At 43.3% G+C, this 24,693-nt stretch overlaps 1 protein-coding gene across 8 annotated transcripts in view; it reads left to right on the top strand.

Moving 5' to 3' along the window:
- Positions 1 to 24,693, top strand: part of DNMT3A (DNA methyltransferase 3 alpha) — a 182,075-nt gene that overhangs the window by 137,581 nt on the left and 19,801 nt on the right. For 6 of the 8 annotated variants that reach the window (XM_072633888.1, XM_072633889.1, XM_072633885.1 and 3 more), the window contains 3 exons: positions 4,489 to 4,558; positions 5,365 to 5,483; positions 6,897 to 7,343. In XM_072633888.1, coding sequence (XP_072489989.1) covers positions 4,489 to 4,558; positions 5,365 to 5,483; positions 6,897 to 7,038 — 331 coding nt within the window. In that variant the 3' untranslated portion in view covers positions 7,039 to 7,343. Of the gene's footprint in view, positions 1 to 4,488; positions 4,559 to 5,364; positions 5,484 to 6,896; positions 7,344 to 15,949; positions 16,091 to 24,693 lie in introns of those variants that run through there. The other 2 variants (XM_072633887.1, XM_072633886.1) reach the window with 2 other exon arrangements.

Raw genomic sequence — 24,693 nt, 5'->3', positions numbered from 1 at the left:
GTGTGACCTTGGGCAAATCACTTAACCCCAACTGCCTCATCCTGGGTCATCTCCAGTTATCCTGATGAATATCAGGTCACTGGATTCAGATGGCTCTGGAGGAGAAGTGAGGCTAGTGACCTGCACAGCCCTCCCTCACTCAAAACAAAGTCAAGTGCAAGTCATGTCATCATTTCTCTGATGGCATGGTCTTCTTCGGCAATGAAGGATGAATACACACACACACACACACACACACACACACACACACACACACACACACCAAGTACTTTATACATTATCTCATTTAATCCTCGTAGCAACTCTGTGAGGTAGATGTTATTCTCTCTATTCCCATTTTACTGATGTGGAAACTGAGGCCCAGGAGGTTAAGTACCATGCTCATAGTCACACTAGCAGTAAACATCAGAGTCAGAATTTGAGCCCAGGCTCTCTGCCTCCAGTGGAGTCACTGTATCATGTTACCTAATAAGTGCCTTCAGTACTATGATCACAGACAAGATCATGGATGTTTTGAGTGATAGGGAACCATTGAGGTCCCCTAGTCTTTGCAGCCCTGTCATCTTACAGATGAGGAAACTGAAGCTCAGAGAATAAATGATTTTACCAAAGTTCACAAATAAGGAGTAAAGAGCAGAAATGAAATTTGATTCCCTAGTCTTGTAACTACAAATACAATACATTCCACTACACCAAAAGATTTTCCTGGGACACCAAGAGGTTAAATGACTTAACCTTGAACACGGTTGTCCCGACTTCAAGGCTGGCCCTCTAGTGACTAGGTGGTGCTGCCTTTCCTCAGTTCAGAGAATTACAGACCTAGGCCTGGCAAAAACCTCAGAGGCATCTAACCCAAGCTCCTCATAGATAAAGAAACTAAGGCCCAAGCAGTACAGATGTCTTGCCCCAGGCATTACAGGTAGTTGCTGTTATTACTTCTACCACCACTACTACTACTACCACTACCGCCACCACCACTACCACTACCACTACTACTACCACCACCACCACTACTACTACCACTACTATTACTACTACTACTACTACTACTACCGCCACCACCACTACTACTACTACTGCCATTACCACTATTACCACCACCACCACCACCACTACTACTACTACCACTACCACCACTACCACTACTACTACTACTACTACTACTATATATAGGTGCCTATGGGTTAAGCCCAGCTGTGAACAGTTAGCATCTTGGTACTTGAAAGAATTCTGCTTTAATCCATTAAGGTTTCACCTCCTTGGCAGCCCTAGACCAGTTTTTTGAAGGACTTAAAACTTGTGTTTGCACAGGTGAAGATAATTTGTGGTCTAGAATGAGAAGCACTTTCAGTTTCATTGCCAAACAGGTCTTGTTTCTTCTTCTGTGTAAGATATAAAAAGACATTTTGATGCCCCCCTAGGGGGGTGGGGAAACCACACCTGCTGGAATTTGCAGTTCAGTGGGGGAAAAAAGATGGATCTCTTCCCCCAACTTGTCCACCTTCCCTACCAACCCCTCACCACACCTTTTGGGAAATGTTTTCTCTTGCCCTGAATTTTCTCCTAACCCAGAGGGGCCTGTAAAGAAATTGGGTCTCTCGCAATACTGGTGCCAAATATTCACATAGGCCTTCTTTGGGGGAGGGACTCCCCCCAAACTAGTGTGCTGTAAATTTTGTCCTCTGAAGGCCACACTAGCACTGTCAACCTTGTGAGCCTTTCTTCCTCCCTCCCTCCCCCAGCCTCCTACAACAGTGACTTGCTAGAGCACATGGGGATGAAATGATGGAGCTGCTGTGTGTGTGTGTGTGTGTGTGTGTGTGTGTGTGTGTGTGTGTGTGTGTGTGTGTGTGTGTGTGTGTGTGTCCTATTCTCACTCTCTGCAGGGTATATGCGTGTATCAGTAGTTTGCATGTGTATTTGTGAGGTCTATGTAAGCTTACATATGATTGGCTTATGTGTACGGCATGCATATTTTGTATGTTTCCTCCCTGCCCCCATCACTTCGCTGGTATTCCTTGTTTACCTGGGAGTCAGGGAATGCTTTCACTGAGGCTCTCCTTTTTATTGCCTTTGGGAACCTGGTCTTTCAGATACCGTAACTGTACCCTAGTGTCAGTGATCATTAGTCCTGAACTCTGCTGGGAGACTAGCACTCACACTGAGATCAGGGAAGTCTGTTACTGTATCAGTGAACTTATACTCTAGCTCATTTTTAAAGAGTCATTCAGCAAACATTTATCAAACTCCTACTGTATTCTAAGGATTGGGTTACAAAGACAGAAACAAAATTAATTCCCTACTGGGCTGGGGGGAGGTGAGAGGTAATCATAGATAAATGAATACTAAATACATATAAAAATATTTGAATAAAATATTAATAGAGAGGTGGTGGCCTTGGACCTGGGAAGATGTAGGTTCATGCCCTAGGATGTGGCTATTTCCCATGCTCCAATTGCTCTCCTAAAGACTCAACAAGAATACTCCCTTTTCCTGGAGCCCTTTCCCAGACCCCCCAGCTGCTACACCTTGCTTTGTTAGGGTTATTTTGTATCTAGTCTGTTGCTGTCCTTGTTGTTGGTCCTTCATTCTCAAAGAGGACCAAGACATACAAATGAATTGGATTTAATTTAAATTTAATTGGAGGATTGTGCAAAGTCACCAGCCTCACTTTCTGCTCCAGAGCCATCTGGGCCCAGTGGCAAGATATATATCAGGACAACTGAAGATAGCCCCCATTGCAGTGAGAGACCATGGCCTTTTTAAGGTCTTTTCCCAGGTCTCAGTTTGACTGAGGCAATGCCCATTCAGTGATTAAGGCTAAGCACAAAATCGTCTAGTCTGTACTTATTTATATTGTCTCTCCCATTATAATGTTAACTCCTTAAGAGCCAGCACTGTTGTTGGGTTATTTTTTTTTTTTTTTACCATATGTTGCAAACTGTTATAATTAAAGAAAAAATAAACATTTGCAGATTGTGAAATTTTTAAAAGAAATTTTCTACCCTGTATGCTGGTTTATTTTTAAATTTAATACAGAGTTTCTATTAAGAACTGGTGGAGGTGAGGGTCAGGTTTTTTTTTTTATTAATTAATTTATTTTTCGTTTTCAACATAAGAACCAGCACTGTTTACAGTAAGGGCTTAGTAAATGTTTTTTGATCAATTGACACTGGAGGAGTCACTTTATTGCTCGTTGCCCCAGGCAACTCTTTGCCACGGAGGAATGGTAGAGGAAGTGGCCTACTGGTGAGCTCAGTACATGGAATCACAGGTCTAGTTTAAAAGAAATGGAGAGCCAGGGTATGAGGCAATCCCTTCTCCACCTCTACCCAGCAATCCTACCCTACCACCACCACCACCCATCAAACCCTCCCATGTATATGACCAAAAAAAGCCAAAACTGAAGTTGGGCAGTGACTATGTCTGCCCCCACCCAGAAGGAGGAGTCATCTGTTGTTCTCTTTGGACAAAGATTGTCTGGGGGTGGGGGATGGGGAAAGCTCTAAGAGGTCATTACAATGCCGCAAAGATTTTCTATGTATGTGTCCTTTTCATTTATATTATCTTAAACATTGGGTCATGGGATCTTAGGTGTTTGGACGAGATGGTTGAATCATGCAATGACCACTGGATGGGACTTGAAAGACTTATCTAAACTTGCTGTGTTTCATAGATAAGGAAGCTGAGGCCCAGAGAAGCAAGCCAAGAGACTTGCCCAAGACCAAAGGCAAAGCAGGGAGTAGAACCTACCATTCAGGGATCTTTCCACTATGCCATCTAGAATTTTATTATCTGAGTCCAAGTTTTCAGAACTGTTTTTGTTACCTAGGGATCCTAGGAGAATGTAGCCTACTCCATCTCTTTGACACCCAAGGGAATAAGCCAGCCCAGAGTATCCATTCCAATCCCTGGGGGTGGCCCATATCTAAGGCCTGGAATCATTTAGTATGATTTATTAAGCACCTATTACTTATTGGAAGAAAAACTCTATGTAGACAGCCTGGAATAATGAGGCCCAGGTGGATGAATACTCTTATTCTTTGTTTGTTGGTGCAAAAACTGAGCCAATACACATAGAAAATAAAGAGAATGTGGGTGTTGGATATATCTTTGGTGTATGGATTCGCAGGATTGTGAATGCATGTGTAGAAATCTACATTAAAACAATCTTATTTAAATTTTCAACTCATTTCATTAACTTAAAACAGGCACCCAAAAGTCAGTACTTTTTTTTTTTTTAACTCAGGGAAGTGCATTTTAAAATCCCTGTATTTAACTTTCACAGGACCCCATCTGCCATCATGCAGATGGGCAAGTGTGAGTTTCTCTACATAAGCCTTAGCACAATCCTTCAGTGGATTTGTGCAACTGGATAACCCGTTGGTGGGTATTGTTGGTGTTGTAAGTCAGGAGCTGTCTGGTGGAGTCTGGAAGTGGCTGTGTCCAAGTCTTCCTCCTTTTTGATATACCTCTTCTGTCTTCTAGGCCATTGGCATCTACCGTGAATGATAAGCTGGAGCTTCAGGAGTGTTTGGAGCATGGCAGGATAGCAAAGGTGAGGGACCAAGCATCTGTTTTCCCTCTTGGCAAGCCTGGACTGGGTGTCAGGTTAGAATGGTGTTTTAGAAAACCACCAACTTTGGAGAAGAAGGAAAGGTGTCTTGGAGCAGGAAGGTAGAAGTAGGACCAAAGAATGTCTGCTGTGCAAGTGCTCCAGCCAGTCTGGAAAACAGAATGATTGGTGGGATGGAAACGAGGTGCCTGGGACCAACTCGGGTCCAGCCACATGCTCTACTCTCCCTGTCTTTACATTCATGGCCAGGATTAGCCCGTTTCAGAGTGGACATGGAGTACTTGTTGAGGCTTCCTGGCCACAGCTTCATCTGCTCTCTGTTCAAGACTAGCCTCCCAGGAGACTCAAGTTCCAAGGTCACCAGAAGCTGCATGAAGCACTTTCACTGAGAATTTGTTATTGGAGTCAGCGTTTCAGAGCATTTAAAGAACTTTCAGGCATCTTTGTGCCTGGGGCAGAAAGCAGTGCCCTTCCTTGAACTCCAAGTTAACACATTGGAGACCAGACCTATTTGTCTGGAAGGGGGAACAAGAGAAGCTAAAATTAGGAGCTAGCTGAGCTAAAACAAAAAGTCAAGGCCAGCACAAAAGAGCGGGGAAGGAGTACCGAGGCACAGGGTGAGTCAAACTCTCCACTTGGTCCTGCAGTTTGGGCCTCATCATTGTAATCAGCCTGATTAACTGATCCTGTTTCCCTGCCTGGAGGAGATTGGGTCAGACCTCAGTAGGCCCAGAACATAGCAGTACTACCATGATGCTCACACCTCTTCTCTTCTTGGTTTTTTCTAGTTCAGCAAAGTGAGGACCATTACAACTAGGTCAAACTCCATCAAGCAGGGCAAAGACCAGCATTTTCCCGTCTTCATGAATGAGAAAGAGGACATCTTATGGTGCACTGAAATGGAGAGGTACCCTCGCTCTCCCTCTCCTCCTTCAGTCAGATTTCCTTGGGTGGTGGGGTGGTATATGAGGTGGGAGCAGGAGTAGGGAGGGTCTCAGAATTCAGAAAATGATCTGGCTCTTGTGAGTCTCCTTCTTTGACCTAGTAGGACTGACCTAGGTACTGGCAACAGTGAGATTTCCAAGAAACACACAGGGAGATAAATAGGGTTCGTTTTATCATACTCTTTACTGAGCATGGACTTAGCTATTGGAACATAAATATGGACCCTCAGGAACAAAGTGAACTTGATTGGGAGATCCTAAAGTAAGGCACGATCTCAGAATCTTAGATTTCTTAAGGGAAGGAAAAGCACAGGGGGAAATATCCCAATATGTATTTCTATGACAGTAATACTATTACTAATTCAAATCCCATGTCACCTAAGAGAGACAGTGATATAACAGAAAGGTCTTTGGAATCAGGTGGATCTGGGTTCAAATACTGCCTTGACTTTTTACTGTCTGTGCAAGTCTCACCTCATTTCTCTAGCACTTAGCACAGTGCCTGGAATACAGAAAGTGCTTTAATACTTGTTTATTGACTGGCTAACTGATACTATGGGCCTTGAATTTCATCCTTTTGACCATGGAGGGTTTGAATTATGACCTCTAAAGTCACTCCCAGGTTTAGGTTTGTGATCTTGTTATCAGAAACTCCCAGTAACTTGTATTGGTTTAATAAAGTTTGCTTAATCACAGCATTTGTAAGATCTTTCAGAGTCGAGATTATTTCATTGCTTTAGTTGTATTTCAGCTGCCTAACCCATAACAGGTGCTTAATTGATTGATCATAGATTTATAAGTTATTAGATTTTTAAGATAGATTTAAAAGGGACCTTAGCAATCACCTTGTCCCACCCTCTCATTTTATAAGTGAGGAAACTGAGCAACTCTGATGGGTTAAGGGTCCCTTGGGCAAGTAGGGAAGGGGTAAAGAAGAGTTTGGAACTCAGGTGCCCTGACCCCACTTCTTCTACCACACTGCCTCCCTCAGGGATCAAATCCACAGGGTTTGTAATGAGTAATGGTGTCATTTTTATGAGTTTTCACAGATGGTAATGAAAAACTCATCAGTGGTCATTTTTAAAGTTAACTTTGGGAACTTGAGAAACAATGGCTTTGGTCAGCCCAGAACAAAATTCTCAGAAATTAAATTAAAACTCTGCAGGTTGGCTGACTGGCCAGCTTAGCAGAGATGAGATGTGTGTGTATGTTAAGTCATATTTCCCAAAGTATATCCCAAATATACCTTCTGTTCACACAATCCTCAAAAACTGTGGCATGTATTCCAATTTCAGATTTTCTGAGTTGTGTAAGATTCAAAGAAGGGACTTCCAGGTTCACCCCTTCCTACCCTTTTTGCCAATATCTTCTTCTAGGGTCTTTGGCTTCCCAGTCCATTATACGGATGTCTCCAACATGAGCCGTTTGGCAAGGCAAAGACTGCTAGGCCGGTCATGGAGTGTTCCTGTGATCCGCCACCTCTTCGCCCCTTTGAAGGAATATTTTGCCTGTGTGTAAGGGACATGGAAGTGAACTGGGATAGTGACATCTAATCAAAGCAAAACCACCAAGAACGAGAGGATGGAGAGAAGTATCAGCACCCGGAAGAGAAAAAAAGGAATTTCAAGCAAACAAACAAACAAAACGCAAAAAACCACCACAGACATGAAAACATCCGCAAAGGCATCGCCGAGCAAAAGGGTTGGACGTCATCTCCTGATTTTTCAATGTTAAACTTTGATCCTATTTAAAAACCAAACCAAGCTTCCCCTCCCCTCTTTATTATTATTATTATTAATATTATTATTATTATTTGGGTCAAACATTTTAGTTTTCCACTCTTTCCAGAGGGGTTTTCTGTTTGTCTCGGTTTTGGCTTCTCGCTGTGACTGAAATAAGAGGGTTTATCATTTTTTTAATGCTGTAAGAGGAGGAGTAGGAAAACAGGGGACTACAGCAAAAAACAAAAAAGATCTTCAACGAAATAAAAACAACAACTCTACCATGCAGAGGAGAGATGAGAATGGGGAGGGAGGGAAAAGAAATATGCTATAGAAATCTATCATATATATATATATATATATATATATATAATGTGTATATATATATATTTTGGGGGGGTTGTTTTGGTCTTTTGTTTTTTGTTTTGGTTTTGGTGTTTTGGTTTTTTTTGTTTTTGGGGTTTTTTTTTGTTTTGTTTTTGGCTTGGGTCTGATTAGATTAGGAGCACAAGCAGGAACAGAAGACTAGGGAGACACTGGGGCAGGTGGCGGCAGCCAAGGTCACCTCCAGCCACTGAGTGGGATTTTACCAGCACCATTCCTGGTGACGCAAAGTGAAACCCAGCTAGCAACAGGGAAGATGAAAACACCCACAACAATCCACTTTTATACAGTATTTCAGGTGCCTACCACACAGGAAACCTTGAAGAAAATCAGCTTGTAGAAGCCGCTGTTACCTCTTGTTTACAGTTTATATATATATATGATAGATACAAGATATATATCTATATATAAAAAGGTACTGTTACTACTGTACAACCCGACTTCATAATGGTGCTTTTCAACAGCGAGATGAGTAAAAACATCACCTTCCATGTTGCCTTATGTGCAAAGGGTTTTAACCAAGGATGGAGAAAAGGGAGAGATGTTTTTTTTTCTTTTTTAAAAAATCGTTATTTTACGTTATTTTAATTTTTTAAATGGTGAAGAAAGGGGATTAGGAAATAATCCCCCATGTCCCATTTCTCCCTGCCAAAAGGGGCAGGGAAGAGGTTAAGGATGGGGGTGTTAAAGACAGTGAGACGCCCGAACAGGAGACAACCTTTCCTGAGTCATGCAATAATTTTTTTTTTTAATTTCCCAAAAGGAAAACTCCCTGGGCCAGATGGCAGGGGCAAGGGAGGGCTAGGTTCCTGGCTCCCCTACCTGAGTCATTCCACTGACTCTGGAGGATATCTCATGGAGGGGTACGGAAACCTTCCAGAGTTTGGGGCTATGTACAGCTAAAACCCCATCCTGGAGGAAATAAAAAAACATACAAAAAGTACTGGTGCTTTTCTGTCTAAGTCGCCTTTTGTGTGTTCTTTTATGAGAAACCACCTCCCTCCCATCCTGCTCCCATCTGCCCCTTCCTTACACAAGGCGGCCCCTGAACCCAGGGGGGTGATGTTTTTGGTCATCTCCAAACATAGGCTACAGTTTTATACTGGGAGGCTGACGACATGGGTTATTATAATTGTTGTTAAGGTTCTGATTCTGATTATGTTTGTTTAAATTTTTTTTTCCTTTGGGAAAAAATTAAACCCAATGCTACCTTCCCTCCTCCCTTTAGGTTCAATACCAAGGTGCAGGGAGAAGGGTGGGGAAAACAGGGTGCTTTTTCTTTTTTCAGTGGCTTCAGTGCCCTGGTTCCTAGGAATCCTGGCTCCCCCTCCCCTCCCTTCTCAGGCCGGGCCCATACTCCCCTTTGTACAGTGCTAATTTGGCAGCTCACCAGTCCCTGAAAGTCTGCCTTCTGGAGTCCTGTCGCTCCTCTCCTCCTTCAGCTTTCCCTTTGTTCTTCTCAAATCTAAGGAATATCAGGAGTTGGAGGGAGGAAAGACAGGGGCAGTCTCTCTTTCCTTTTAAATGTGATGTGAATTGTATGTGTGGCTCCTCCTCTACCCCTCCTCCTAGTACTTGGTCTGATGATGGCTGCACTCTTTCATCATCTTTTTGGGGTTTTGTTTTTGGTTTTATTTTGTTTTGTTTTGTTTTTACCTCGAGTCAGCCACACTTCAAGTCCTATTTCCAGAGACTTGACCCACTTCCTACTTTGGCAGACAGGAGCCCAGTGGCCCAGTGAGGGCAGTAGGAAGAGGAAACACTCAGTGGCTCTAGGGTATGAGCCAATGGGCAGATGCCTGCCTCGATAGATGGGGTGTAGATATGTGGCATATAGAGATATATATTTTATAATGGGAGGGGGGATGGAGCCTCCTGGGACCTGCAGAGATAGGAGGTGCTCTCTAAAGTTCAAGGTCCCATATTACCATCCCCAGAAGGATAGGACCTCTGGTGATAGGCACTATATAAATACATAGATAGGGACATATATATGAAATATAATGCAGTAGGGGAGAGGGGGCAGATGATTTAGTCTTGCTAAGCTTCTACCCTTCTCTTTCCTTGCCACAGGCATAGATAGCCCCATACAAATCTATCTCTTACATACAAACATACTTCTACACAGTTACAGCTGCACTGTTATATACACACAGACATAACCTTTCCCCAAGATCCAATATTTCGTGGAGTAGAGCCCCGTACAACCACTTACCTCGACCCTGCTATCCTCTTGAATGCAGTTAACCTTTTCTTTGGGAGGGAGGGGCTCTCCATGCCATCCAGGAGCTGTCGAGTTCCCAAGGTGCTACAGGTGGTAGGGGAGAGATTGGATCAGCTGACATTTTAGCTATGAAACACCCCCATCCAAATGATAGCCTGCACTTCCCATGAAGTATGGGAAGGGCCTGAGCTAGCAAACCCTGGATGCCAACATCTGATTCCAAGGTGCAACCCAAGTCAACCTTCTCATCCATCTTTCTTGGCTTTCCACCTTAGCCTGAGGAACTTCTTGGAGGAAATAGGAAAGTGAGCCTTGGACCAATACAAGCAGAGCAACTGGGTGGTGCGGGAGATAGATGTCTGAGGCAGGCCTTCAAACACCACAGCTGGTGTCCATTCAGGACAATGTCCAAAGACTCCTGCTGTCACTTGGGCTGTCTGGCTCTTGGTTCCCCAATAGGCTAGACCCAACTTCTGTTTAAATTGGCATCTAATAACTACACTAAGCTACCCATCCCTTTAAGTCTAGGGATGGCATTGTGACTGGTGTTGGATGTTTTCTCCTCTTGGATCATGACTGGTTTTCCACTGGAGATGAGTTTGGTGTTGGGTTTCCTGTTCTTTGTGGTGCTCCCCTTTATGTCCCTTCTTTATCCAGCTGGGCTTCACTTCCCTACTCCATCCCACCATGGTTTGGGAGGCCACCAGCACCACTCTAGGAGTGGCTAGTGGAGGAGGTGGGCTGCTCTTGAGTAGTCCAAGGTGCTCCCTCCCCTCATAGCCGACACTTGTTTCCAAGGTCTTCCCAGTCCCCAGTGTCTTTTCACTGTTTCCCTTCATGCTGTGCCCAGCTTTATGCCAGCAGGGCCCTCCCAACTCCTGCTCACTAATCCTCTGCTTCTCAGCACCAAAGCCTCTTCCTTGCTCTTGATACAATATAGTCTAGTCCGTTTCCCAGACTTGTGCTTAAAAATGTTGAATTTTTAAAAAAAACTGACCTGGATGGACTTGGGCTGAGCTCATATTAGCCAAGCCTTATGCCCTTCCCAGTGATATTGGTATTAAACACCTAATTAAGGGGGGGGCTCTTGATAGCCCTCCAACCAAGCATGCTATCCCATCATCCTATGGGCTAGGCTTTTAGGTTTGGGGACAGACTTGGCCCCATATCCCAGCCTGGAGATTCTCGTATGAGGATGTGGTCCTCCCAGAATGCATTCTGCCCTGTAGGGGGTTGATTTTGGATTCCCTATCCCCTCCAGGGGAGAGGACCTCACCCTCCCTTTTGTTCTATTCTGGTGACCAGGCTATGCTTTCTAGATGATGGCTGTTCGGAAGAGAAGTCTTGGAGAACTGAATTGTAACTGTGACTATCTTGGGGGCTTAGTTTTCAGTGGCTAACCTTCCTATGTCATGAGAGACTAGAGAGCAGAAAGTTCTAATGGGAAACATCCCCTTGCCTAGCAGGAGCAAACAACTCAAGAGTCATTTGGGCAAGTCCTGGATCTGGCTGAATAAAGTACTGGGCAAAGTGGCTTTGGGAGCTACTTGAACAAACCCACTGCCTCCAGTCAGATCAGAGCAGAGGTTGACCCAAATGACCCATGAGTCCATAATGGACAGGGAGCATAAGGATAGAGGGACTTGTAGGCAAATAGGTTGATGCTGGAATGAAGGTGTGTGCCTGGGAGCCTTCTATAAGAAGTCACTGCCCTCTGGCATTTGCAGGCTCTTTGGGTTACTGTGTTGAGTGATGGAGAGGGTGAGGGCCTTGAAGTTGGGGTGTGAAGTTGTAAAAATTCATAGGGGTCTCCTTAAGTTCAACAGAGGGTGGGGCGCACTCCCAGCTACCTTCATTCCTGGGGAAAGCTGGGCTGAAAGGGAACAGTGGTCTGTAGGAACCACAGAAAGGGAGGGGACAGGATTCAACTTGAGTTGTTCCTACCATTTCTGTCATTATGCCACATCTGTCAATGTTGTAGCAACGAGGGCTTCAGGGGACAGACCAACCACCCTGCCAGTACTTGGTAGGGCACAGTGCCAAAGAATGCAGCTGTTGACTGAGTCAAATGAGGAAGTTAGTCTTTCTTGGGCTGCTGCTGAGAACCCAAGGGGCTTTACGTTAGCTGGTATTAAACCCTCGGGTAGGGTCAGGGTGAGCGAGGGAAATAGAAAACCCAGATGTGGTGGTAGGGGTAAACCAATAGATCCAAATTTCTGGATCCGGCCCCTCTAAAAAACACGAGATAGAATAGGGGTGCCGAGTTGCCACTTCTGATCTCCTTATACCTGAAAGCAAATGCCTTTTTTTCTTTTTTCCTTTCTTTTCTTTTCTTTTCTTTCTTTCTTTCTTTCTTTCTTTTTTTTTTTTGCAGCCGAACATCCCATTGGAAAGCAAAGTTGCTCATGAGGTGGGCTCCCAAGGATAGTTTCTGGCACCAAAGGAGCAGGTGTTCATATGTGACTGGCAGAGTCTTGAGACTTTGGTGGGCTCATTAAATTGGCCTGGGTGATATGCTGGGTCTAGGTAGATCCCAATGGGAAGGTACTGCTTCTTCCCCTCAAGCCTTCAGAGGCACCTCCCTTATGGAGCAGCCAGTTCTCATCTTCTCTTACTTGTCTGGTAGTAAGAAGGTCCAGAGTTTGCTAGTGGGGGGGAACCCTAGATAGGAATACAACCCCAGGCTAAGAAGACAGTCTGGGAACTACAATTGGGAGCAAAAGAAGGAAACATTTCAGCTGAGCCATTTGGGAACGTTCTTACAGGAACACTGCAATCATTAGTTTTCATATCTTAGATAAGTAGTTAACTATATGAGATTCTATATATATATATATGTGTATATGTATAAAAGTTGATTTTGGATGCAGTTTTTAAGAATTCCTGTCACTGTTATGCCTGGTGCTGAGCTTTGTTTGGGGCTGGGGTCTCTCAAGAGCTGTTTTTAGAAGCCTTCCCAGGAACCCCCTGGAGCTAGTGTAGGATTGGGCCCTGGCCCGCATTGGGACAGAGGTACTGAGACATCTTGGATATCATTTGGGGATGGGGGTGGGGGGAGGGAAGCATTTTTGAGTCTTGAAAACATTCTGAAATGAACAGAATAAAACACACGCCAGAGACTTCCGTGGGCAAAGCTGGCCTCTACAGCAAGCCCGCTTTCCCCCAGGACTTTGTCTGGTAGGATCTCTGTTCCTACCCCAACCTGGTGCTTTGGTCCTGGCGGATCAGTCGTTTGACCTTGTTGTCAGGCGTCCTCTGGTATGGTGGAGACATTAATCTAAATGACTAGCAGGTACTGCCCTTGTTCAGCAAATAAATGGGGTAATGGGGACCCCTTGGGTTGCATAACCAGGCAGGAACCCCGGTCCTTTCTCCAGTACCAAGTAGGACAGAGAAGGTTATCAGGAAGGGGGCTTCCCATTTTCTCATTCCCTACTGAGACTGTGGATTCATCAGGGCCAGTTGGATGAGAATTCCACCTATCCAACTGTTCTGGGTGACCATGGTGGGTGGTCAACCCCAGGGGTATCTGGAAGGGGAGAGACAGCTAAAGGATACATAGCACAAAGGATCAACCCCACTGCCCTAAGCACCAGCTCTTAAATCTTTACATTTTGGTAAAGGAAGGATGGGGATGAAAGGGAAGGGAGAGAGTCTACTCATTCCCTTGCACCTGTTTTTCAGAAATGCCAACTAAGGTTGGCCTCTGGTGGCCTCTTGCTTAGCTGTGGCCCCAAAAAAGTGGAGTTTTGGGGTAGGGAGGAATGGGCAGCTCAGAGGCAGTGGGGTCAGGGAAGGTCCCATGATTAGCATCTGTGATTTGCCAATTTGTGTCTCCCCGACCCCAGTAGGAGGAGGCCCTTAGGAATGGGCAAGTCCCTGTTGACTCCAGTAACTGGAAATTCTCACCTCGGATCAGCCCAGATTGGAAGGGGGTAGCTTTACCTGAAGCCAGATCAAGCGGTCTCCAGCCCCAAACCTGGGGAGATGAACAGGGAAATTGGAAATATGTCACAATTCATTTTGTAAAGCAATTTTGTTGAACAACCCTAGATGTCAACAAAATGAGAGAGGGAAAGAAATGCCTAAATTCCTTAGAAGACACAGCGGGAGTAGGTGAATCAACAAGGTGCTAAAAAAAACAAAAAAAACAAAAAAAAACACATTTTATTAAAAATATATATTGTTAAATTAAGTCTGCTGTCTGGACAATGACTGTTTGTTTTGTTTTCTTGTAGTGGAGTTTAAAAGAGACTATTATTTTACTCTGATATATTATTATTAAAAAGGCATTTTAACTTTGTACTTGAAAACTAAATGAGCGATTTCATGTGTTTTAGCTGAGGCATTGAAGTAGCGGGTGCTTACCTATTTGTGGGAAATCATGTATTCATACAGAAGAATAAACTCTGTAGAGGATTTGGTTTTAAAAAAACAAAACAACAAAATTCTTACTGTTACAGAGATCTGGCTTTGGCCCCAGAGGCAGAGCGCTTGATTCCACATTCCATGCAGCTAAATGCAGGACTTTTATTTTTCCCAGACTATGCGTTTCTCCCCCCTCCCTCCTCCCCAACTTTGTTTTTCTAAAAGTTCCCTATTTTGAAAAAAACAGAAACAAAAACAAAAAAAAAAACCCACCTTTTCCCTTTCTGTTCTGGTTTCAGCATCCTTCCATTATTTTATTTTTGTTTTATTTTGTTTCAGGTTGCTTCTCTATTTATTGACAATAAATAGTGTACATTTCACAGTCTGATTCTGCGACATCACAGGGAGAGGGCGTGAGTGAGAGGATCCTGCGGGTAGGTGGGTGGGTGGTTGGCGGGAGCAGTCCCTGGCCCTCTGCCCTCAGCCCTCAGCCCTCCCCTGGTGTTCTGTTGTATCTCTGTGTAAGTGATGCTCGTGACATAGCTGTTTATGAAATAATTAAAGAGGTCAATGCGTGCAGCAGATGTAGAGAGTCTGTCAGTTCCGCCTTCATCCCATTTTTTGGTGCCCAGAAGAGTATAATAAAGATCCTTTCTAATGTACTTGTGCTGGAGAACACTTGAATAAATGGACTGTTTTTGTGCAAAAAGAAAAACCGAAAATCACCGGAATAACGTCCTTTTGTCTTGCGACTCTTTCTTGGCTGTAGTTTGGTTCTCCTACCCCAAACCCCTGCCACAAGCTCCCACTGGCCTCTTGGCCTATGTACATAAAACAAATTGACACACTTCCTGTTCACCTAATGTTCAATTTCCCATCCACTGCTTAACTCCCGTAGACCAGTGTATCTGTGCTATTGTTTGGGTGGGTGTTGACCTCCAGCACTGCAGATCTTGAGTCATGCATGCCAGCTCCTTTCCCATAAGTTCATTGCAGTGGGTTCATCCAAAGTGCTGAGTGCCTTCCTTGATTTCTCCTCTCACTGCAAGGATACCAGAGGACCTAGGGTCTATTCACCTGTTACCCTTCCCTCTTGGCACGTGACCAGTCATCTTTTTTGCACTCATTCATTTCTTTAAAGATATCCTCTACTCTAGTTTCTGAAGCAATCTGCACAGGGAAAGGGTGATAGAATTTGGAGTCAGAGGACCTGAGCAGAATCCGCAGGGTTCTGCAATTTGTTTTCCTTGGAAGTCTCTGAGGTCAACCTGACCTCTATAGTAAGCTTTTGGGTTAGACAATTTCCTAGCCACATAAAGCTAGGTTCAAACAATGTAATAAATAAGGTTTTCCCAACAATTATATTTCCTCACAGGTGGCATAAAGAGGACTGGTCTTAGAGCCCAGAAAGACCTGATTTCAAGTTCTGTCACTGATGTGTACTTTTCAGTGTCCCTTGACAACTCAGAGGCCTATCAGTTACATGGGAGTTGTCCATCTGCATTGGTGGAGGGAGATTCCACGCAGGGAGATCCCCTCCTTCACACCAGTGAAATCAGAGGTCTGGTTCAAATGAAATAAAATAATTATTAAATTATAAATAAATTAAAAGTGCTTGATTGCCCAAGAGATGGACATTAATGAAAGAGACAGGGAAATTGGTTCTTGCCCTTGGCACCTGTTTAAGATTATGATTCTTGCATTATATGTCTTCTTTCTTCCTCCCTGCCAGGCACTGCTTCATGGAGGTGGTTTCTGTTCCTTCCCTGCCATTCTGAAAAAGCTCTGTGATGGAGCACAAATTAAGGCTGGCATCTTCTCCTACCTCATCTCAAAGCCTGAGGCCCTTTGGATAAATCACAGCTGCATTTTTTATCACCTAAGTGCTCAGTTGGACACCAGCCAGGAGTTTCTTTTCTGTGGCAGTGGGATTAGGCCAGGATTACTTCAATCCTTCAACGATCTGTGATTTCACCACTGTGGGCCTCCTTGCCTTAAGGGATGGTCATCACAAACTGCTGGAGCTGAACAAAATTCAGCCCCTGGTGGCAGCCCAGAGGCAAAGGGCCTCGGAACAGAATCACAGAATTTCAGGGTTGGGAAGGACCCCAGGGTTCTATCTAATCTGTCCGATGTTTGGAAAAAATCCCTATTATAACATACCCAACAAGTGACTATCCAGCCTCAGGAAGGAGAACCCACTGCTCTCACCTCCTCATTTCCAGTGGCGCCCTCATTCTATTAATGGGGAGTTCTAATTTTTAGGACAAGACTAACTTTCCCTTTTTTGCAACTTCAAAAAGCATCAAAGTGTTTATAAAGTGTTTGGCTGCTGGGGATAACCAGCTTTTAGGGAGCTTACATCCTACTAGAACAAAACAATGAGGATGCAAAAACATCAATACAAAAATATATGTGAAGTAAATAAAGTAAATTTTTAGGGGTAAAGTAGGATACTAACTTGGGAAAACAAGGCCAGGAAAGATCCATTTGGATCCAGCTCCACACTATAGGGTTAGAGCCAGTCCTATCATGGCTGATGTACAATCTCAAGTTGAGACTGTACTATTTCCAGACTTGTACTCCGCTCTTCTGCCTTTGAGAACCCAGGGTCACTCCCATCCCCATCACTCTGTGGCAACAGAGTTGGATTTCAGTGGAGGCGCGTTGGTAATTGGGAGATTGCTTCCTAAGTTAAAGGAGATATTTATATTTTGCCCTACTTTCTTAATCTTTCTTTTAAAATAAATTTTCAGTTAATGAGCATCTTGTCTCTCCCTTCCGCATCTCTCACTACACTGAAAGGAAAAAAAAACTCGGTCAGTAGACATTTACTAATTGTCTGTTATTTGTAAGGCATTGTGCTAAGTACTGAGGATACAAACAAAGATTAAATTAAAAAAAAAACAAACTAGTTCTGTCCTTAAGGAGTTCAGTTTCTAATAAGGGAGATAACAGGTACACAAGATATCCACAGAGTAGATGGAAGGTAATCTCAGAGGGAAAGGAGCCCAGTGTCTGGGCAAGGTAGGGACCAGGAAAGAAGAAAGAAGCAAGTATTTATCTAGCACCTACTATGCACCAGATACTATACTAAGCACATTACAAATCTTTTCTCATTTGATTCTCACAACAATCCTACGAGATAGGTGCTGTTATTATTATCATCCCCATTTTACAGCTGAGGAAACTAAAGAAAACAGGTTTAGTGATTTGTCCAGTTGCTAAGTGTCTGAAGCTGGATTTAAACTCAGGTCTTTCTGGCTACAGGACCAGTGCACTATTCATTGTGCTACCTAGGTGGATGATAGACTTCCTGCAAAAAATGGCATTTGAACTATTCTATGGATGACTGTAACACCTTTGTGGAATTTAGGGTGGAAGAAATGGCTGCTGCTTTTGAATTTTCTATGATCTATGATTCTTCTCTGATCCATTTGCCACACAACTGCCAAAATAATCTTCACCAAACCCTAGATCTGGCTATGTCACTCCTCTGATCAAGAAACTTCAGTGACACCCTATTGCCTCTAGGAGAAAGTACATACTCCTCTGCTTGGAATTTAAAGCTCTTCTCAGTCTGACTCCAGCCTACCCCTACCCCTCCTTCACTCTCTATCTGTCCCAAAAAGTATTTGCTGAAAATTTAAGGCTGGCCCCTACAACCCCAAACTTTCAATGCTGTGACTAAATTTCAACCCCGAATTTCTGATTCTACCATAAATGCCTGGGATGGGACAGGGCTGAAAGGGTACCACCATGTTCTGTACCTCCCCCTCTATCCTACCAATCAGTTCTCATTAATCAACCAATTAATAAACATTTATTAAGCACCCACTCTTTGTCAGGCATTGTGCTAAGCACATCAATGAGGTAACCACATAGTTGGGAAGTAAGCACTGGGATGATGTAGTTGTTGAATTTTTTTTAAGTTTACCTTAATGTCTATGTTCACAAAAGGACATTGATTGATTATAGATATTGGCTATCTATAAAATGAGGGGGTCAGACTAGATGACATTTAAAGTTCCTTCAATCAATCAGGATTTATTAAGAAGTTATTATGTGTGAGGGATTGTGCTAAGAGCTGAGGATGGAAAGTATGTACAAAGTCTCTGCCCTTTGCAAGCTGATATTTTAATGGGGGACATATCAAACAAACAATTATGTACATACAAGATATATATGGTATAATAGAAAGGAATCTCCAAGGCAATGTACTCACATTGTGGGGGACCAGGAAAGGCTTCTTGTAGAAAGTAGGATTGGAGTTCTGAGGAAAGTCAAGAGGCAGAGTTGAGGAGGGAGAACACTCTAGGCATGCAGTTGGGAGAGTAACATTGTGTGTGTGTGTGTGTGTGTGTGTGTGTGTGAAAGAGAGATAGAGATAGAGACAGAGAGAGAGAGAGGAGAGAGATGATCAGATATTTGCTTTAGGAAGATTACTTTGACAACTGAATGGGGGATGGCTGGAAAGAGGAAAGACTTGAAGCTGAGAGACCAACTAGAAGGCTTTTGCTTTCCATCCTGTCCATAAATGAAGTGATGAAGACACCAGGGTATGCACCTGCACCATGTGCACTAGGGTAGTGGCTGTGTGAGTGGAGAGAAGGGGACATATATGAGAGATATCATTAAGGTGACAAGACTCAGAAATGAATTGGATATATGGAATGGATGTGAGAGAGGAGTCAATGATGATGCAAGATTACATAAATGAGAAGACAGTGGTGCCCTTAACAATAATAGAAAAGCTGGGAAGGGGGAAGGATTTTTTGGAGGGAAGATAAAGAATTCCATTTTTTCATGTTGAGCTTAAAATGTCTATGGGACCTTCCATTTGAGATAGTCAAGAAGTAGCTGGTGATGTGAGACTGGAATTCAGAAAAGATTCATTTGCATAGTAATAATAATTTAATCCATTAGAATGATGAGATCACTGATAGTATGGAAGGAGAAGAGAAAGGGATCTAGGGATGGAACCTTGGCGAGCACCCACAATTAACAGGCATGACATAGATGTAGTAGCAAAGGAGATGGAGAAGGAATGGTCAGGCAGGTAGGAGGAGAACCAGGAGAGAACAATGTTGTGAAAATCTAGGCAGGAAAATCTAGACATCCTAGAAAAGAAGGATGAAGATTGAGAAAAGACCATTTGGCAATTCAATCATTAGTGACTTAAAAGAGAACAATTTTAGTTTAATAATGAAGTTGTTAGATTGTAGAGACTTTAAATGGGCAGCTGGTTGGCGCCATAGTGCACAGAGGGCCTACAGTCAAGAAGGCTCATTTTCATGAGTTCAAATCTGACCTCAGCTGTGTGACCCTGGACATGTCACTTAACCTTGTTTCTTCATCTGTAAAATGAGCTGGAGAAGAAAATTGCAAATCACTCTAATATCTTTATCAAGAAAACCCCAAATGGGGTCACAAAGAGTAGATGTGACTGAACAACAAAAGAGGGTTTAGAAGAGAGAAGACAGCAGAGACATGGAATGTAGACATCTTTCTTAAAGAGTTTAACTGAAAAGGGGAGGAGAGATATAAGGCAATAACTGGCAGTGAGAGGAGGGTCGTGGGAGAGTTTTTTAAGGATGGGAAAGACACGGGTTGTTTGTAGGCAGCAGTAGATAGGGAGAGATTGAAGATTAGAGAAAGTGTAGGGAATGATAGAGCGCGCAATCTGCTAGAGAAGACAGGAATAGATGGGATCCGGTATATCTGTAGAGGGGTTTGACTGGAGGAGAAGGGTCACCTCTTCATGACAGCTGGTAAAGGAGGAGATAATGGGGAAAGACATCTGAACGATGTGATATGAGGAGGCTGGAAGAAGAGACAATTCTCACTGAGTAGCCTTCGCGTTTTCAGTGAAGTTTCAGGCAAAGCTCTCAGCTGAGGGGGTGCCAAGGGAGCCTGAGGAGAGATGAAAAGATTTGGAATAGCCATTGTGGGAAAATGAATCTTTCAGCAAGGTGTAAAAGGGCTGCCTTGCTGCAGTGAGGCAGTAAACTTATGTAACAGATTTGCTTGGATTCCGTCACCTCCGTTTTGTGACTTTTCCAGCTTTGTTCAGCTCTCACCAGATGAATAAGAGAAAAGGCAACGGATGGTAGGAGTAATCCCAAATTGGGATCTGGCAAAGCATGATATGTGATAAGACCAGGGGGAAAGGGACTAGAGCAGATCCCCACCCCTGGACTAGAACAAATGATAGTGTAGAATTGAACTAGTTTACCAAGTGGTCGAGATAGAGAAGGGAGGAAAGTGTAGCCTGGGAAGGGATGGTAGTCTGGGAAAGAATTGAGGGATGAAAGGGATAGGGTAAGAAAATAAGCACTTATTAAATGCTCACTATGTGTTGGGCACTGTGTTAAGTGCCTTACTGATATATTACTTCATTTCTTTGGAGGTCACAGTGAAGATGGTGAACAGAGTTAAGGATTAGAAGACACAGATAAAGGAATCTCAGAGTTTATGAACATGGAAATGGAATACTTGTCTGTGATGCCAGAATCAAGGGTACATAACTGAAGTGGAGTGTAGGACTTTTGTCGTTTCGTCATTTCTGACCTCATATTGGGGTTTTCTTGGCAAAGATTCTGGAGCGGTTTGCCATTTCCTTCGACAGATGAGGAAACTGAAGCAAACAGGGTTAAGTGACTTGCCCAGGGTTGCATGGCTACCAAATGTCTGAGGCCACATTTGAACTCAGAGATTCCTGACCCAAGCCCAGTGCTCGAACAGAGCTGTGCTACCTAGCTGCTGTTAGTGTAGGACTAGATAACAGTAAATAAGTTGAATGACTAGGAAGTTGGGATATTTGAGAGGGTATCAGTATGAATGTTGATGCCCCCTACTATGGGGGCAGGCACTGAGGAGGAAAGAAAAGCTTTGAATTAGACCCTGAATTCATTGAGGAAGGAAGGAGAGTGTCTTGTGGAAACTGATAGGTAACAGCTGACAGGATCTGGTTGAAGTGAAAAAATTAAACAGCATGAACCTTGAAGGAGTTGATGGGACTGAGAGTGGTACAGGAAGTGGCAGTGGGGGACACAGAGTATTCAGTATCCCCCACCATGAACAATGAGTCAGTCTAAGGGTAGGAGTGAAAAATGTAAAACCACTAGTTCTTCTCATTGGTCCTAATTCTTCTGTATGACATGAGTAATGTGAAGATATGTTTAATAGGAATGTATATGTAGAGCCTATATCAGATTGCATGCCATCTTGAGAAAGGGAGGGGGAGGAAGGCAGAGAAAATTTAAAATTTATGGAAGGGAATGTTGAAAACTAAAAATAAATAAATAAATTTATTTTTAAAAAAGTACAACCATTAGTGGAAAAGGTAAGGGAACACCCTGAGAGAGATGGGTAGAGCTGAAGTGGGACACTTGGGGGTAGTGGTGAGGGAGATGGTTGTGAAGGACTGGACAGCTGGGGCTGGGGACAGAATCATTGGATTTGGGTAGAGAAGGAGGGGGAGGGATGGAAGAGTGTGCTAAACATGGAGGACCAAGTCCAAGCAGAGTATTAGTGTCTGGAGAGGGGTCTCTTGGAAGGGAGGTGAATAGAATACTAACAGGTGGTGATGTTGGGTCTGGGGATGTCTAGGAAGCCTGTTTCACAGTAGGCAAGAGCAGCCAGTCAAAAGTGGATCAGGTTTGGCAAAGACCTCTGAAGAGCTGAAGAAATCTTTCTCTTAGGGTTGGATGTGGGAACTAAATGAGGTAATATGTGTAAATTGCTTTATAAGGCTTAAGGTGTCACATAAATGAAAGCTATGTTATTTTCATGTCACTCCCCTGCTCCAGAAATGTCAGTGACTTCCTATTGTCTGTAGGATTGTATCATTACTGTTGTTCAGTCCTTTCAGTCACATCCCACTCTTCACGACCCCATTTGGGATTTTTTTGGGCAAAGATACTGGAGTAGTTCTCCATTTCCTTCTCCAGCTCTCATTTTACAGATGAGGAAACTGAGGCAAACAGAGGTAAGTGATTTACTCAGGGTCACACAGCTAGTAAATGCCTGAGGCTGGATTTGAACTCACGTCTTCCTGACTCCATGCCTGGCACTCTATCCACTGTGCCACTTAGCTGCCCTTAAGGCAGCTTACTTTTTCACTCCTACCCTTTAACTGATTCATTGTTCGTGGTGGGGGATACTGAATTCTCTGTGTCCTCCATTGCCACTTCCTCTACCACTCTCAGTCCCATCAACTCCTTCAAGGTTCATGCTGTTTAATTTTCTCACTTCAACCAGATCCTGTCAGCTGTTCCTATCTGCTCTCTTAGTATATAATAGCCAGTCTGGCTCCTGTCTACCTTCCCCTCTCCTACACTTGGTGATCCAGCCCAACTGTACTCCTTGTTGTTATTTATACATGACATTCCATTTGTCTCTTTGCCTTTACGTAAATCATTCTTCTGCCCTCCCTCCTCACCTTTGTCTCTTGGTATTACTAGCTTCCTTCAAAGGTCAAAGACCTATCTCTCCAGTTGTTCAAAGACCTATCTTTCCAGTTGTAGCTGGTTGGTACTCTGTCTCCATCCCACCCCCCAAATTACTATTCCTTTTTTTTTTTTTTTTGCATTTCTAAAGAATTTCAGTTCCCAGCTTTATTTATTTTTTTTCAAATTTATTTATTTGTTTTTGGTTTTCAACTTTCACTTCCATAAGTTTTAAATTTTCTCCCCTTCCCTTCCCCTTCCCTCACTAAGACAGCATCCAATCTTATATGATTTCTACACATACATTCCTATTAAATACATTTACGCTCCAGTCATGTTGCATAGAAGAATTATAATGAATGGAAGAAACTATGAGAAAAACAAAACAAAACACAAGGAAACATAACAAAAACGGAAATATTCTGCTTCATTCTGTGTTCTGACTCCATAGTTCTTTCTCTGGATGTGAATGGCATTTTGCATCGAGTCCTTTGAGAATGTTTTAGGTCCTTGCATTGCTGAGAAGGGCTAACTCTATCAACAACTGTCCTTGAATACTATGGCTGTTACTGTGCATAATGTTCTCCTGGTTCTGCTCGCTTCTCTCAGCATCAGTTCATGTAAGTCTTTCCAAGCTTTTTCTTCCCGAAATCTGTCAATCATTTCTTATAGCACAATTGTATTCTGTTACATTTGTATACCACAACTTGTTCAGCAATTCCCCAGTTGATGGGCATTCCCTGGATTTCCTGTTCTTGGCCACCACAAAGAGAGCTACTATAAATATTTTTGCACATGTAGGTCCTTTTCCCATCTTTATGTTCTCTTTAGGACATAGCCCTAGAAATGATATTGTTGGGTCAAAGGGTATGCAGATTTTTGTAGCCCTTTAGGCATAGTTCCAAATCGCTCTCCAGAATGGTTGATCACCTCACAGTTCTACCACCAATGAATTAGTGTTCCAACTCTCCCACATCTTCTCCAACATTTATCATCTTCCTGTTATGTCATGTTAGGCAATTGGATAGGTATGATGTGGTACTTCAGGGTTGTTTTGATTTGCATTTCTCTAATCAATAGCTATTCAGAGCATGTTTTCATATGACTATAGATAGCTTTTATTTCTTCCTCTGAAAACTGCTTGTTCATATCCTTTGACCATTTATCCACTGGGGACCAAATTACTATTTCTTTATAGATCTTAAAGCTGGAAAGTAACTCAGGGGTCATTCTGTCCAATCTTCTCATTTTACAGAGTAGGAACTGAGGACAGAGAGAGGGAGGAAGGAAGGAAACAAGCATTTATTAAGCACCTACTACATGATAGGCACTATGTGAAGTGCTTTACAAATATTATCTCAGTGCACCCTAATGGTAATCCCAGGAAGTGGACACTATGTTGGTATCCCCATTATTATCTCTATTTTACAGTTGAGGAACCTGAGGCAGACAGAAGTCAAATGACATGACCAGGGTCACGTAGTTAGCAAATGTCTGAGGGTATGTTCCATTTCAGTTCTTCCTGACTCTAGGTCTGCCTCTGTAGCTGGTATTTATTAGTGCCTTAGAGTCTGCGAAGCACTTTACAAATATCAGTATTACAAGTGGGTAGTTAACAGATATTGATGCCAAGAGCAGTGAAGTGATAACCAACAATGGGGCTGTAGTCCTGGCTCTTTGATTGACGATAAAGCTGGGTCAGTCTCTTGGGTTGCCCGGCCATCTGTAGAATGAGGAGAGTGGATTAGATAAGTTTGAAGAGATCCATTTGACTGTAGTCTAGGTCAGGCTCAAGGCCAACAGTGCTTCTGGAGGGGTCAGGGTCATGGTGGTGGAGTGTGTGTGTGTGTGTGTGTGTGTGTGTGTGTGTGTATTATTGGGGGAGTTGGTGAATGGTCAATCACCTCAATTGGATTAATACCTCTGGTGAACTTCTTTGTGATCATGGAGCAGAAACCAGCCAACCAGGGCTCCTCCTAAGCACCCTGAGGAAGGGGAGGTTAGTATTGTCCTTCCTAGGACTAGT

This window comes from Notamacropus eugenii, chromosome 1 (assembly GCF_028372415.1).
Source record: "Notamacropus eugenii isolate mMacEug1 chromosome 1, mMacEug1.pri_v2, whole genome shotgun sequence".
Taxonomy (NCBI): domain Eukaryota; kingdom Metazoa; phylum Chordata; class Mammalia; order Diprotodontia; family Macropodidae; genus Notamacropus; species Notamacropus eugenii.
The sequence above is the reverse complement of the archived record's forward strand: the minus strand, read 5'-3'. Positions and strand labels throughout refer to the sequence as shown.